General features: G+C 43.5%; 1 protein-coding gene across 1 annotated transcript in view; it reads right to left on the reverse strand.

Annotated features, from left to right (window-relative positions):
- Positions 1–15,666, reverse strand: part of LOC144595463 (von Willebrand factor A domain-containing protein 3B-like) — a 144,049-nt gene that overhangs the window by 32,540 nt on the left and 95,843 nt on the right. Inside the window, exons 20-23 of the mRNA XM_078402975.1 lie at positions 12,589–12,707; positions 7,504–7,554; positions 7,218–7,395; positions 1,289–1,430 (exon numbers count right to left, since the gene is read on the reverse strand). Coding sequence (XP_078259101.1) covers positions 1,289–1,430; positions 7,218–7,395; positions 7,504–7,554; positions 12,589–12,707 — 490 coding nt within the window. The remainder of the gene's footprint in view (positions 1–1,288; positions 1,431–7,217; positions 7,396–7,503; positions 7,555–12,588; positions 12,708–15,666) is intronic.

Here is a 15,666-nt window from a genome sequence, read left to right on the forward strand (position 1 = left end):
TCAAATAAACCAATGTCACATCAGAAATTACGGTGATTATTAGGATAAGTCAAGTGTAGGGAAAATGTGAAGCCTTTTGCTTTGGATCAGGTTTGGACTGAATGCATAAGTGGCCTGAATAAGTGACCAGCACTGATTACAACAATCAGAATTTCAAGTGGAAATCAGAATTAAATAATGATGTAATTATTTCAGGCTGCTACTGATAAAGAGTAAATGCGTGTTTTATGCTTTACATCTCATTATTACAAACATGTTCATCGTCATTTAATTTAGTTTAGTTTAGAGATGCAGCGCGGAAACAGGCCCTTCAGCCACTGTGTCCGCGCCAACCAGCAATCCCCGTACATTAACACTACCCTACACACACTAGGGACAATGTTTACATTTATACAAAGCCAATTAACGTACAAACTTGTACATCTTTGGAGGAAATCAAAGATTCAGTGGGGGTGATACAGTGTGGAATCAGCCCAACCTGCCCACACCGGCCAATACGTCCCAGCTACACTAGTCCCACCTGCCAGCATTTGGTCCATATCCATCCAAACCTGTCATAGCCATATGCCTGTCTAACTGTCTGTTAAATATTGAGATAGACCCTGCATCAACTACCTCCTCTGACAGCTTGTCCATACATCCACCACCCTTTGTGTGAAAAAGTGACCCTTCAGATTCCAACAAAAAACTTTTCCCCTTCACCTTAAACCTATGTCCTCTGGTCCTTGATTCACCTACTCTGGGCAAGAGACTCTGTACCGGATCGATTCCTCTCATGATCTTATACACCTCTATTAGATCACCCCTCATCTTCCTGCGCTCCAAGGAATAGTGTCCCAGCCTACTCAACCTCTACCTATCGTTCAGATCCTCTAATCCTGGCAACATCTTCGTAAGTCTTCTCTGTACCCTTTTCAGCTTGACAACATCTTTCCTATGACACCGTGCCCAGAACAGAAGACAAAACTCTAAATGTGACCTCACCAACGTCTTATACATCTGCAACATGACCTCCCAACTTCTATACTCATGGAAGATCTTGGAGAAAACCCCCCGTGCAGGTCACGGGGAGAACGTACAAACTCCCGACAGACAGCACTTGGATCGAACTCGGGTCACTGGTGCTGTAAGGCAGTAGCTCTACCGCTACGCTACCGTGCCGCCCGCGGTTATTCATTTATTGATGAAAACATAATGTTGAGCAATCTTGCACCTCTTGGTGATTAGAGGGTCTAAGCCTCTGAATAGATTTCTTAGATGCACAGAGGAAATATTGAGATTCTCTTACCTGGATAATAAAAGCCATCAACGTCTGACCTTGCAATTACCCTCTGCCCTCTAAGGATATCCAAAATTCTCCTGGTCGGTTTTGTGACTTTTTTGGCAGAGGGACGATGGTTTCTGCAAACATCAGTCCTGGCTCCCACCTCCTGTCAAAGATGGATACAAAATAAAATGTTCTAGACAGAGATTTTATTTCTTTTTTTTTTTAATTGGTTTGACATGTTTATGATCTTGTGAATGAGAAAAACTCCAGCACAGGAAAAAATACAGTCATTGTTAGAAGCTATTATCCTCAAGTGGACAAGCTTCAGTGATAAGAGCGGATGTCTAAATCAGAGTCAACCATAGGTGGCGCAGTGGTAGAGTTACTGCCTTACAGCGCTTACAGTGCCAGAGACCCGGGTTCGATGCTGACTGCAGGTGCTGTCTGTACGGTGTTTGTACGTTCTCCCCGTGATCACGTGGGTTTTCCCCGGGTGCTCCAATTTCCTGCCACACTCCAAAGACGTACAGGTTTGTAGGTTAATTGGCTTGGTGTAAATGTACATTGTCCCTAGTGTGTGTAGAGTAGTGTTAATGTGTGGGGATCGTTGGTCGGTGTAGATTCGGAGGCCGAAGGGCCAGTTTCCACGCTGTATCTCTAAACTAAATTATATTCACAGAAGTACGGATTGAAGACTTTGCTTCCAGTGTATGTATTGAATTAATTCCATTCATATTTCAACATTTTTATTAGGTATTGAAAATTATATTTATTCCATAACCAGTTCCTAGATCAGGTTTAAAGCCCATCAGTAAGATGCATTCTGAGTCTAATATAATTTATAAAGAACTCCATTAACAAAATTGTAGATTTACTGCAGGTCTACGGAAACACTTCAGAGAATTATTGGAGCATAGGAGGCAGCCTTTCTGCTCATTAAGCCTGTACTAATATCAGCTTAGAAAAATAAAAATAGGGACACCAATTTACCCAAATGATGAAACCATCCCTAACGATGCACAGTTGGATAAGGCAAGAGTGAGTGGACCTGGTTTGCATGATCATATTGAGAATAACGTGAATAGATCTCCGAGATCTTCGGTTTCCTCCCACACTCCAAAGGCGTACAGGTTTGTAGGTTCATTGGCTGGGTAAATGTAAAAAATTGTCCCTAGTGGGTGTAGGATAGTGTTAATGTGCGGGGATCACTGGGCGGCGCGGACTTGGTGGGCCGAAAAGGCCTGTTTCCACGCTGTATATATATGATATGATATGATATGATAGATAGTGACAGTTTTACAAGGAACTGCAGATGCAGGAATCTTGAGCAAAACACGTGGGCACGGTGGCACAGCGGTAGAGTTCCTGCATTACAGCGGCAGAGACCTAGGTTCGATCCTGACCACGGCTGCTCTCTGTACGAAGTTTGTGCATTCTGCCTGTGACCGGGGTGCACCGATTTCCTCCCACGCTCCAAAGACGTGAAGGTTTGTAGGTTACAAGGCTTCAGTAAATATTGCAAATTGTCCCTAGTGTGTAGGATAGTCCTATTGTATGGGGATCGCTGGTTGGTGTGGACTCGGTAGGCCGAAAGGCCTGTTTCCATGCTCTAAACTAAACTAAACAAAGTGCTGGAGCAACCCAGTGAGCCAGGCGGCATCTGTTGAGGGAATGGATGGGTGCCATTTCATGACAGGATTAACAGTGTTTAGGTTACAGAATAAATATGGAAAATATAGCTTGGTAAATATTGTAAAGGTACGTGCAGTTCACCAACACTAAGATGAATGCCAGGTCTTGCCAACAAAAATCATGTGACCCCCGTTTAGTTGGCGGGACTAATAATTGCTGACGAAAAGCAGGTGTGTTTCGAGGAAGGTGCAAAACAGAACTAAAAATCTCAGTTGGTGAGCTCCAATGAGTCACTGGGTGTTTCGTGTTGAACTTACATGCATTACTCATTGATTGCTTAGCACAATCTGACTCCTAAGTTTCAGATCTTTATTCACAATGTGTGGATCTCCACCATAACCAGTGCTTTTCGTGTGACGGTATGCGCCAATGCGGCCTATCCCAGCACCTCTAAAAATGTAAAGATCAGTATTTCAAGTGCTACACAGTGAATGGTAGGGCTATGAGGAGTGTTGTAGAGCAGAGGGATCTAGGAGTGCAGGTGCATGGTTCCATGAAAGTCGAGTCGCAGGTGGATAAGGTGGTCAAAAAGGCTTTTGGCACATTGGGCTTCATCAGTCCGAGTATTGAGTATAGATGTTGGGAGGTCATGTTGCAGTTGTATAAGACGTTGGTGAGACTGCATTTAAAGTATTGTGTTCAGTTCTGGGCACCATGTTATAGGAAAGATGTTGTCAAGCTGGAAAGGGTACAGGGTAGATTTATGAGGATGTTGACAGGACTGGAGGGGGAGGTTGCGTAGGCTGGGATTCTATTCCTTGGAGCGCAGGAGGATGAGGGGTGATCTTATAAAGGTGTATAAAATCTTGAGAGGAATAGATCGGGTTGATGCACAGAGTCTCTTGCCCAGAGTAGGTGAGTCGAGGACCAGAGGACATAGGGTTTAAGATGAAGGGGAAAAGATTTAATAGGAATCTGATGGGTACCTTTTTCACACAAAGGGTGGTAGGTGTATGGAACAAGCTGCCAGAGGAGGTAGTTGAGGCAGAGACTACCCCAACATTTAAGAAACAGTTAGACAGGTAGATAGATAAGACAGGTTTGGAAGGATATGGACCAAACGCGGGCAGGTGGGACTAGTGTAGCTGGGACATGTTGGCCAGTGTGGGCAAATTGGGCCGAAGGTCCTGTTTCCACGCTGTATCACTCTATAACTATGTTTAAAATCAAGGAAGAGATGCTTACATGATACTTTTGACCAATATTCAGACAGATGAGTTTCAGGCAAGTTACGTTCTTTTCAAGCTTTGTTAACGGATGAAAAGATGCCAAGGAATTCCTTCCCAATTAATCGAACTGTATTTCAGAAGCCGAATACAAATCTGATTCATTTATATATCATCTCACATAAGTCCACAAAGTGAAATTTGTTTGACAAATGGTCATTGCTATCGTAGAGGAAAATGTCGCAGCAAATCTTCACAAGGCCGTGTTGTACAAACAAAAATGATATAAATGAGCAGATGATTTGTTCTGTTGATACTGGTGAAACCTAAACATTTACTTGGACTGCCCTGTTCTTCCTCAAATTGGAGCAACCATGGTTGGGAGGTGGTTATGGGGAGGGGGTAGATTTTGAAATCACTATAGCAGGTGGGTTCGACTGGGATGTGAAAACATGGAAAAGATCAACAGTTCATGTCCTACCTGCCTCCAAACTGATTGTCTCCTTCTCTTATTGCTATGTCCCCTTTTGAAATTCTCCCACTCAGGAGAACATCTATCCTGCCTTGCCTTCTTCGGATATTAACGGTTTCAATAAGGTCACACAACTGGGAGAAAAACAATTTAACTGCACCAAAGAAACTACTAAATTTCAATTTCATTCCATCTTTATACCCTGTCAATTAAATAAGACAATCAACGGGGACAGTGTGGAGAGAGTGTCCAGCTTCAAGTTTCTGGGCACTCACATTTCGGAGGACCTAACATGGTCCAATAACACTGCTGCGCTGGTCAAGAAGGCACAGCAGCGACTGTTCTACCTAAGAACACTGAAAAAGTCTGGTCTACCCCAACTGCTGCTGGCAACCTTCTACCGCTACACCATAGAGAGCATCCTAACACATGGCATCCCTGTGTGGTACCTCAGCTGCACGGAGGCAGAGAGGAAAGCTCTTCAGCGGGTAGTCCAGAGAGCTCAGAGGACCATCGGAGCACAGCTACCAGCCTTGGAGGGCATCTACAACACACGATGCCTCAGAAAAGCCACCAGCATCCACAAAGACTCTTCACACCCCTGCAACAGTCTGTTCGAACTTCTACCTTCGGGCAGACGATACAAGGCCTTCTACGCCCGCACCTCCAGACTCAGGAACAGCTTCATCCCCAGGGCCATAGCTGCTATGAACCGGTCCTGCTGAGCCGGATGGTCACATCGCACAGTGAACCGGCACAGATCTACTTTCACTTTATTCTGTTTTAAAACTGTTCCAATTTGTTTCATTGGGTTGTTTAAATTAATACTGACTAGCTAATTAATTTATTGCATCGTATGGGAGGCGCATTCCCAATCTCGTTGTACCCCTGTACAATGACAATAAAGATATATTGTATTGTATTGTATTGTATTGTATTGTATCTGCAGTGCTATTTTAATCTTCACGTTGTCATTATTGATACCACATATTTTGGTGAGTATAGAAGTGAAACGGGGTTTCTTTCTTGTAAATGTTAAGTTCTTTAAAACGATTCACTGTCTCCCAATCTTTGTTGCTGGAGACAGACTATGTTCAAGAGAGGAGTGACGCTGGTAACAGTCAGAGTAACACTTCAATCAGTCCCCTTTGTCCTACTTGAAGTGAAGTGTCCACATAATTATCATTAAGACACTTACTATCTCTCACAAAGCAGCTCAATCAATGGAGGAGGTGATTGAAAAGAGTCTTTCACAATGCAGACAGGTGGCAACCTGCCTAAAATAAAGGTCACAGAGTTACTTTTACTCCAGCACTTTTTGTTCATTTTTGTGATGCAACGAGAGCCTCGGTCCGTTATAACCAAACTCCGCTATAAGGAAGTCCGATATGGCGAGGGTTTACTGTAGTTTAGTTTAGTTTAGTTTAGTTTAGAGACACAGCGCGTAAACAGCTCTTTGGCCTACCGAGTCCGCACCGACCAGCGATCCCCACACATTAGGACTGAGATGTGGAAAAACTTTTTCACCCAGAGAGTTGTGAATCTGTGGAATTGTCTGCCACAGAAGGCAGTGGAGGACAATTCACTGGATGTTTTCAAGAGAGAGTTGGATATAGCTCTTAGGGCTAACGGAATCAAGGGATATGGGAAGAAAGCAGGCATGGGGTACTGATTCTGGATGATCAGCCATGATCATATTGCTGGCTTGAAGGGCCAAATGGCCTACGCGTTCACCTATTTTCTATGTTTCTCTGTTAACACAATCTTTTGGATATGTACGGGAATTACGGAAGAATTGAAACTAATAGAAATTCTCTGAAAGCTGCCATAGACTCAGTAGACTGAATGACCATCCGATATTGCTAAAGGACAAGAACATGATTATGAATTAAGAGGCTGAGTCCATGATTATCTCTTGCAACATTATTAGTGCTATACTTGCTGTTTAGTAGAAGACCAATTGCCACAATAGAGGCTTTGTGTGTTAATACACAAATGATGTGTGTTAATTCACAAAACCTCCTCTCATGCTTTGTGTGTTCGTACATAAATGGCAGCTGTGATACCCAGCTCTGCAGACCAGGTCAAGACCACCCCATACTCCATGTCTGAAGAAGGGTCCCGACCCAAAACATGGCCTATCCATTCCCTCCATCGATGCTGCCTGAAACACTGATTTACTCCGACATTTTGTGTTTTGTTGCACCACAGACTTTAAGATCAATCCTTTACTTTGGACTTTACTTTAGAGATACTGTGCGGAAACAGGCCCTTCGGCCCACCGAGTCCGTGCCGACCAACGATCCCCGTACACTAACGCTATCCAACACATTAGGAGCAATTTACAATAATTTTTTTCCTGAAGCCAATTAACCTACAAACCTGCACCTCTTTGGCGGATGGGAGGAAACCAGAGCACCCGAAGAAAACCCACACGGGTCACAGGGAGAAGGTACAGACAGCACCCATAGTCAGCATGGAACCTGGGTCTCTGATGCTGTAAGGCAGCAGCTCTACTGCTATGTACTCTACTGTACCTCTACTGTAATAAGTTCTAGTGCACATTTCCACTTCAGAAAGACGATCCTTACTCAGTAGCCTCCACAGCAACTGTACAGACCTTCACTTTAACAGCTTCCTCGAGGTCTGAAGCTTGCTGTTCATACGAATAGCCAGCGCCAATTTCATCCTCTATCAGAGTAACATCCTCCTGACGAATTGGCCATCCCATCCTGTCCAAAGCCTGGAGTAATGCCTCCTTGTGCTCACAAAATGAAATTGGCTTATCACTGTCGAACCTGACATGAAAGACAGAGAAACAGGCAAAAAATAAATATCAGAATGTAATTGCATTTGCAACCAAAGTCTTTATGCAGCTTGTTGTAAAAAAAAATCTTGTTGCTTACCTATCTCGTTCTTCTTGTGATATTGCTCTCCACACAATTAAATTCAAACGCCTTGCAAAAGAGAAAGAAACGATGTGAGCAATTTTTAATAGTTAATCTGCAATGGCAGTATGGTATTAGTTCAGAGATTAGTATAAACTCAACAAAAGGAGTACGTTCATTTTGAACTGGGTTAAAACCCCGTAACCTTTCTTGAAAAGAATAGTGGATGTTGAAAATCTGAAATAAGAGCAACGATTTGCTGGAAGTACTCAGCATGCTGCCTGACCTGCTGAGCATTTTCTCTTTTGACCCTGCAACAGTAGATTATTTCAATTAAGTGCAATGCAAGCGTGCAGACGCCCAATCTGTAACATAAATGAGGCACAGCACAAAGTCCGCTCATGCAATCACTAACTTACAAGATGAATGCATGAATTCTACCATAGTAAACATAGAAAACATAGAAAATAGGTGCAGGAGGAGGCCATTTGGCCCTTCGAGCCAGTACCGCCATTCATTGTGATCATGGCTGATCATCCACAATTAGTAACCTGTGCCTGCCTTCTCCCCATATCCCTTGATTCCACTAGCCCCCAAAGCTCTATCTAACTCTTTTAAATTCATCCAGTGAATTGGCCTCCACTGCCCTCTGTGGCAGAGAATTCCACAAATTCACAACTCTCTGGGTGAAAAAGTTTCTTCTCACCTCCGTTTTAAATGGCCTCCCCTTTATTCTTAGACTGTGGCCCCTGATTCTGGACTCCCCCAACATTGGAAACATTTTTCCTGCATCTAACTTGTCCAGTCCTTTCATAATTTTATTCCCTCTCATCCTTCTAAACTCCAGTGAATACAAGCCCAGTCTTTCCAATCTTTCCTCGTGTGACAGTCATGTTTGAAAGATTCAGCACATAAAGTCAGTATATTTATTGCACTTAAATTTCCAGAAATATTTGATGAAGTGCCATTTAGAATACACAGGCAGGAGCGCAAAGGATTGAGAGCAATACGTTAGCATAGATAGGGGAGTGGTTTAGTTTAGTTTAGTTTATAATTTATAGTGTAGTTTAGTTTAGTGTAGAAACAGGCCCTTTGGCCCACCAGATCCATGCCAACCAACAATCACTCCTACACCAGTTCTATGTTATCCCAGTTTGGCATCCTACATGTGAGGGGGAATTTACAGGAGCCAATAAACCTAAAAACCTGCACATTTTCAGAATGTGGAAGGAAACCAGAGCACCCAAAGAAAATCCACACGTTTGCAGGGAGAACGTACAAACACAGAAAGCACAGACACCCAGATTCAGGATTGAACCCAGGTCTCTGGCAATGTGAGGAAGCAACTCTTCCACAGCACCACTGTGCCACCCACTGGAACGTACAAACTCCACACAAGCAACACCCATAGTCAGGATCAAATCTGGGTCTCTGGAAATGTGAGATAGCAACTCTACCACTGTGCCACAGTGCTGCCCTGTTAGCCAGCAGAACCTTTAGAACAGGGCTTATTGTTAATTAACACAAAACAAAGAGTCAGGATAAATAAGAAGTTTTAGAATTGATAATTTAGTAACTAATGGGATATAGACAATAGACAATAGGTGCAGGAGGAGGCCTTTCGGCCCTTCGAGCCAGCGCCACCATTCAATGTGATCATGGCTGATTATTCTCAATCAGTACCCCGTTCCTGCCTTCTCCCCATACCCCTGACTCCGCTATCCTTAAGAGCTCTATCTAGCTCTCTCTTGAATGCATTCAGAGAATTGGCCTCCACTGCCTTCTGTGCCAGAGAATTCCAAAGATTTACAACTCTCTGACTGAAAAAGTGTTTCCTCATCTCCGTTCTAAATGGCCTAACCCTTATTCTTAAACTGTGGCCCCTGGTTCTGGACTCCCCCAACATTGGGAACATGTTTCCTGCCTCTAACGTGTCCAACCCCTTAATAATCTTATATGTTTCGATAAGATCCCCTCTCATCCTTCTAAATTCCAGTGTATACAAGCCTAGTCGCTCCAGTCTTTCAACATATGACAGTCCCGCCATTCCGGGAATAAACTTAGTAAACATACGCTGCATGCTCTCAATAGCAAGAATATCCTTCCTCAAATTTGGATCTCAGCTACTAGTCATCTGGATTGATGACTTGGATAATGGGACAAAGTTCCTTGAATCAACTGATAGTACAAAGATAGGAGGGTGGGTAGGTTTTTAACGAGGAAACAGAGAGCCTGTGAAGGGATAAAAGTCGGTTAAATGAGAGGGCAACATGTTAATAGATTGTGTATCAAATGGAGAAAATGTGAAATGTTACTTGAAGGAAATGAGACAGCAAAATATTACTATACAAAAGTATCTGTGATCTGCATGTGTGAATCACAAAAAGTTAGCATGTAGATATATCATGTAATTTGGAAGGCTAATTGAATATTGGTCTTTATTGTTAGGCTGATGGAGTAGAGAGACATGGAAGGTTTGATGCAACTTCACAGAGCACTAGTGGAACAATGGTTTTGGTCTTCATATTTTAAGAAGGATGTCCTTCCACCCAAAAGGTTTCACTAGCTTGATTCCTAGGATGCCACAGAAGGTAGTTGAGGCCAGTTCATTGGCTATATTTAAGAGGGAGTTAGATGTGGCCCTTGTGGCTAAAGGGATCAGGGGGTATGGAGAGAAGGCAGGTACAGGTTACTGAGCTGGATGATCAGCCATGATCATATTGAATGGCGGTGCAGGCTCGAAGGGCCGAATGGCCTACTCCTGCCCCTATTTTCTATGTTTCTATGAAGCAGCAACAAGGATCTGCAGATGCTGGTTTACCAGGCAAAGATATAAAATGCTGGAGTAACTCAGCGGGTCAGGCAGCATCTTTGGAAAATATGGATAGGTGACGCTTCTTCAGACTGAAAAAGGATCCTGACCTAGACCTTCACTTATCCAAGATCTCCAGAGCTGCTGCCCGACCCGCTGAGTTACTCCAGCACTTTGTGTCTTTCCTGGGATGAAGTGTTTGACATATGATGACCAAGTTGAGACAATACACATTGACAATGAAATAATGAAATATTATTGAAACATATACAATCGTGAGGTGGATTGACAGGGTGGATATTGAGATAACATTTTCCCTAGAAGGTATCAAGAAAAGATAACCCATAATCAAGGGCAGGGTGGGTTTGAGGGGCCAAGTGGCCTCATCTTGCCTCTATGATGTACTTTATTGCACCTTTTTCAGCAGTAAAGGGTTTCTAAATCATTTGTTACATCTATCTGTTTTGAGTGAGCGCATGAAGATTAATCTGGCTAAAAAGGAGGAACAGTAGTTATTCAAGTGTTCAGCACACAACCTTGAGAGAGAATGCTTAAAGGCACTGAAGTCAGCATGTACTCATTATTTACAGCCTGTGAGGTACTTAGCCAGCAGGTAATGACAATGGTTGTTACTGTATCATGGAATGGCTACTATAAGATGCATAAGAAAATATTGAAAAGAATTTGGAGAAAGCGCACGGTGGCGCAGCAGTAGAGTTGCTGCCTTACAGTGCTGGAGACTCGGGTTCAATCTTGACTATGGGTGCTTGTCTGTACAGAGTTTTTACATTCACTCCGTGACCTGCTTGGGTTTTCTCTGTCCTAGGTCTCCTCCATTGTCAGAGTGAGGCTAAATGCAAATTGGAGGAACAGCATCTCATATTTTGCTTGGGCAGCTTACAGCCCAATGGTATGAACATTGATTTCTCTCACTTCAGGTAGCCCCGGCATTCCCTCTCTCTCTATCCCTCCCCCACCCAAGTCGCACTAACTTCTCATTTTCACCCAACAGCTTACAATGGCCTGTTTCCTTTATCATCATTACATTTTTGCACATCTTTCATTCATTGTTCTTTATCTCTCCACATCACCTTCTAGATCTCTCATTTCCCTTATCCCTAACTAGTCTGAAGAAGGATCTCGACCCGAAACGTCACCCATTCCTTCTCTCCAGAGATGCTGCCTGTCCCGCTGAGTTACTCCAGCTTTTTGTGTCTATATTGGATTTGCTCTGAGATCTTCAGTTTCCTCCCACACAGGTTTGTAGGATAATTGGCTTGGTATAAATGTAAATTGTCCCCAGTGTGCGTAGGATAGTGCTAATGTGCGAGGATCACTGGTCGGTGCTGACTCGGTGGGTCGAAGAGCCTGTTTCCGCGCTGTATCTCTAAATGAAACTAAACTAAAATTCCACATTTTAGACAATAGACAATAGACGATAGGTGCAGGAGTAGGCCATTCGGCCCTTCGAGCCAGCACCGCCATTCAATGTGATCATGGCTGATCATTCTCAATCAGTACCCCGTTCCTGCCTTCTCCCCATACCCTCTGACTCCGCTATCCTTAAGAGCTCTATCTAGCTCTCTCTTGAATGTATTCAGGATGTATTTTGAAACCATCAGGCTGTAAAGCAGGATACGGAACCAAAATCTACATTCACAACACTCTTCCATGGAAGAATTGGGAATGTGTGGACATACATTTATTTTGAGTAAATAAAATAAGTACAGAAACTGGAAACAAGAACATAAACTGACAAGTCATTGGGATAAACACAAAGAGCTGGAGGAACTTTGCAGGTCAGGCAGCATCAGGAAGGGAACGGGCAGGAGATGTTTCAGGTCAGGACTCTTCTTCAAACTGATGAAGGTCTCAATCTAAAACATCACCCGTGAGTCTGAAGACAGGTCCCACCCGAAACGTCGCCTGTCGGTCTGAGGAAGGGTCCCAACCCGAAACGTCACCTGTCCATTCGCTGCCTGACCCGCTAAGTTCCTCCAGTACTGCAGTTTCTTGTGCCTCCAATTCTTTGGGCTAAACACATCTCCTGGTTTTAAACAGTGCATTCCCACTAAGTATTGCAGATGGCTGCTGGTGTTGAAAGATGGAGCAAGGATCGATCGCTGATTCAGTATCAAAAAAAGATGAATCGATGTAATAGAGTGCACCCGAGCTGTCCTTGAGAATAATGAACTGCAATGGGCATGGAACATGTTTCTTCAGTTGCTAATTAAAGGAATTGTGAACACTTCAGTATACAAGCAAGTGCATCTGACTCAGTGCCTACCTACTTTTCATAAGTCTGGATGGCTTGGCGAAGCCTTACTTTGTAGTCTCCCAGGTTCACAGCCAATGGATTGATGAGTGTGATTTGCTTCTTGTAGTTGCTGACGTGAGCTAAAGGTAACACCTGGAATAAAATGGAAATAATATACCCAAAGTACAATCATCATTTTTAAAGAAATATCAACAGTAAAAATGCCAGTTCAAAGTCACTCACAAATTATTTTCATTTCGATTCTTTTTGTTTTAATATAAAAACAGGAATTGCAAAACGAGTGAACTCCAGTCAAGAGTATTATATTGTCATAAGTCACCAAACAGAACAATGAAATTCTTACTTGCAGCAGCATAACAAAGTATAGTCCTCTGTAAACAGTATAATAAATGAAAAATAAGCTTTATATATTTTTGTGTGTATATATATATATATATATGTGTGTACAGAATGTGTAGGAAAGAACTGTGGTTTAAATCGAAGGTAGACACAAAATGCTATAGTAACTCAGCGGGACAGGCAGCATCTCTGGAGAGAAGGAATGGGTGACGTTTCGGGTTGAGACCCTTCTATGTATAAAAAGATAGACACTAAATGCTGGCGTAACTCAGCGGGACAGGCAGCATCTCTGGAGAGAAGGAATGAGTGACATTTATATACACGTCAGGTATATATTTTGAAGCAGCAACTCCTGTAAATAAATACCTTCGGTGGTGGGGTGGTCAGAACCCGTGATGGACTGGGCAGTGCTCCCCACATTTTGCAGTCTTCCTTGCTCCTGGGCATTCAAGGAGATGAACCAGGTCTGTAACTAATATATTGTCAAGCTCTCATGGACTTGAACAATGCTACCGTTGACTTTATGTCATTCCAATACTCAATCTTGTAATGTTGTAATGCAGAGGCACCTTATAATCTCTTCCTCATTCATGCAAATATAAAACACTCCCCTACGACTCCGTCGACAATGTGCGTTTCTTTCTTTGGGCATGTTCTCAACTCTGTACCTGCAGCAATGCATCAGGATCATTCACTGCTCCAGCCTCCAGACAAACTAAGAAGTGTTGGGGGAGTTGACAATAGACAATAGGTGCAGGAGGAGGCCATTTGGCCCTTCGAGTCAGCACCGCCATTTAATGTGATCATGGCTGATCATTCTCAATCAGTACCCCGTTCCTGCCTTCTCCCCATACCCCCTGACTCCGCTATCCTTAAGAGCTCTATCCAGCTCTCTCTTGAATGCATTCAGAGAATTGGCCTCCACTGCCTTCTGAGGCAGAGAATTCCACAGATTCACAACTCTCTGACTGAAAATGTTTTTCCTCATCTCAGTTCTAAATGGCCTACCCCTTATTCTTAAACTGTGGACTCCCCTAACATTGGGAACATGTTTCCTGCCTCTAACGTGTCCAACCCCTTAATAATCTTATACGTTTCGATAAGATCTCCTCTCATCCTTCTAAATTCCAGTGAATTCCAATTGGAGTGAAAGTTACTCAGCAAGGCTGGCTGTGATGGAGTTGCAATGGCCTTCAGTGGGATATGCGCAGCTGAGTTTTGGATAAACTGAAGCATAATAGACCAGCTCAGACAGCATGTTAACGGTCAAGGAAAGACGCAAAATGCTGGAGTAACTCAGTGGGACAGGCAGCATCACTGGAGAGAAGGAATGGGTGATGTTTCATAGAAACACAGAAAGTGGGTGCAGGAGTAGGCCAATCGGCCCTTTGGGCCAGCACCGCCATTCAATATGATCATGGCTGATTATCCAGAATCAATACCCTGTTTCCCCCATATCCATTGATTCCGTTAGCCCTTAGAGCTAAATCTAACCCTCTCTAGAAAACATCCAGTGAATTGACCTCCACTGCCTTCTGTGGCAGAGAATTCCAAAGATTCACAACTCTCTGGGTGAAAATGTTTCTCCTCATCTCAGTCCTAAATGGCCTACCCCTAATTCCTAAACTGTGACCCCTGGTTCTGGACTTCCCCGAGGCCTGAAAAGTCACCCATTCCTTCCCTCCAGAGATAATCAGCCTGGATAATCAGCCTGTCACGCTGAGTTACTCCAGCATTTTGTGTCGGTCTATGGATAAATAACATTTCAGATCAAGACCCTGCTTCAGACTGATATTGGGAGGGGGTGTGGGGGGGAGGGGGGGGGGGAACGAAGGAGGGGTGACAGCTGGACAAGAGAAGGGGCAGAACAAAGGGGCGGATAATAGGGAGATGCAGGTGGGAGGAGTTTTTGATAGGCAGATGGTTGGACAAAGGTCAGAGATGCACAGAAGGTGCGAGACAAAAGGACTGAAGAGATGTGAATAGTCAAGCTTTTAGATACCTAAAGCTAGAGTGAAGGTCCCAGCATCATTTGCATTGAGGCAGATACAGAGATGGGTGTTATCAGAGATTGAGATAATTTCATTGTGATGGAGATATCACTGCACTAAACACCTTTGATGCAATACACCTGTCCATGCCAGAAACAGGTACATAGAAACATAGAAAATAGGTGCAGGAGGAGGCCATTCGGCCCTTTGAGCCAGCACCGCCATTCATTGTGATCATGGCTGATCGTCCCCAATCAATAACCCATGCCTGCCTTCTCCCCTTATCCCTTGATTCCACTAGCCCCCAGAGCTCTATCTAACTCTCTCTTAAATCCATCCAGTAATTTGGATTCCACTGCCCTCTGTGGCAGAGAATTCCACAAATTCACAACTCTCTGGGTGAAAAAGTTTTTTCTCACCTTAGTTTTAAATGGCCTCCCCTTTATTCTAAGACTGTGGCCCCTTGGTTCTGGACTCCACCAACATTGGGAACATTTTTCCTGCATCTCGCTTGTCCTGTCCTTTTATAATTTTATATGTTTCTATAAGATCCCCTCTCATCCTTCTAAACTCCAGAGAATACAAGCCTAGTCTTTTCAATCTTTCCTCATGTCAGTCCCGCCATCCCAGGGATCAATCTCGTGAACTGAGGCTGCACTGCCTCAATTACAAGGATGCCCTTCCTCAAAATAGGAGACCAAAACTGTACACAATACTCCAGATGTGGTTTTACCAGGGCCCTATACAACTGCAGAAGAACC

This window comes from Rhinoraja longicauda, chromosome 7 (assembly GCF_053455715.1).
Source record: "Rhinoraja longicauda isolate Sanriku21f chromosome 7, sRhiLon1.1, whole genome shotgun sequence".
NCBI lineage: Eukaryota > Metazoa > Chordata > Chondrichthyes > Rajiformes > Arhynchobatidae > Rhinoraja > Rhinoraja longicauda.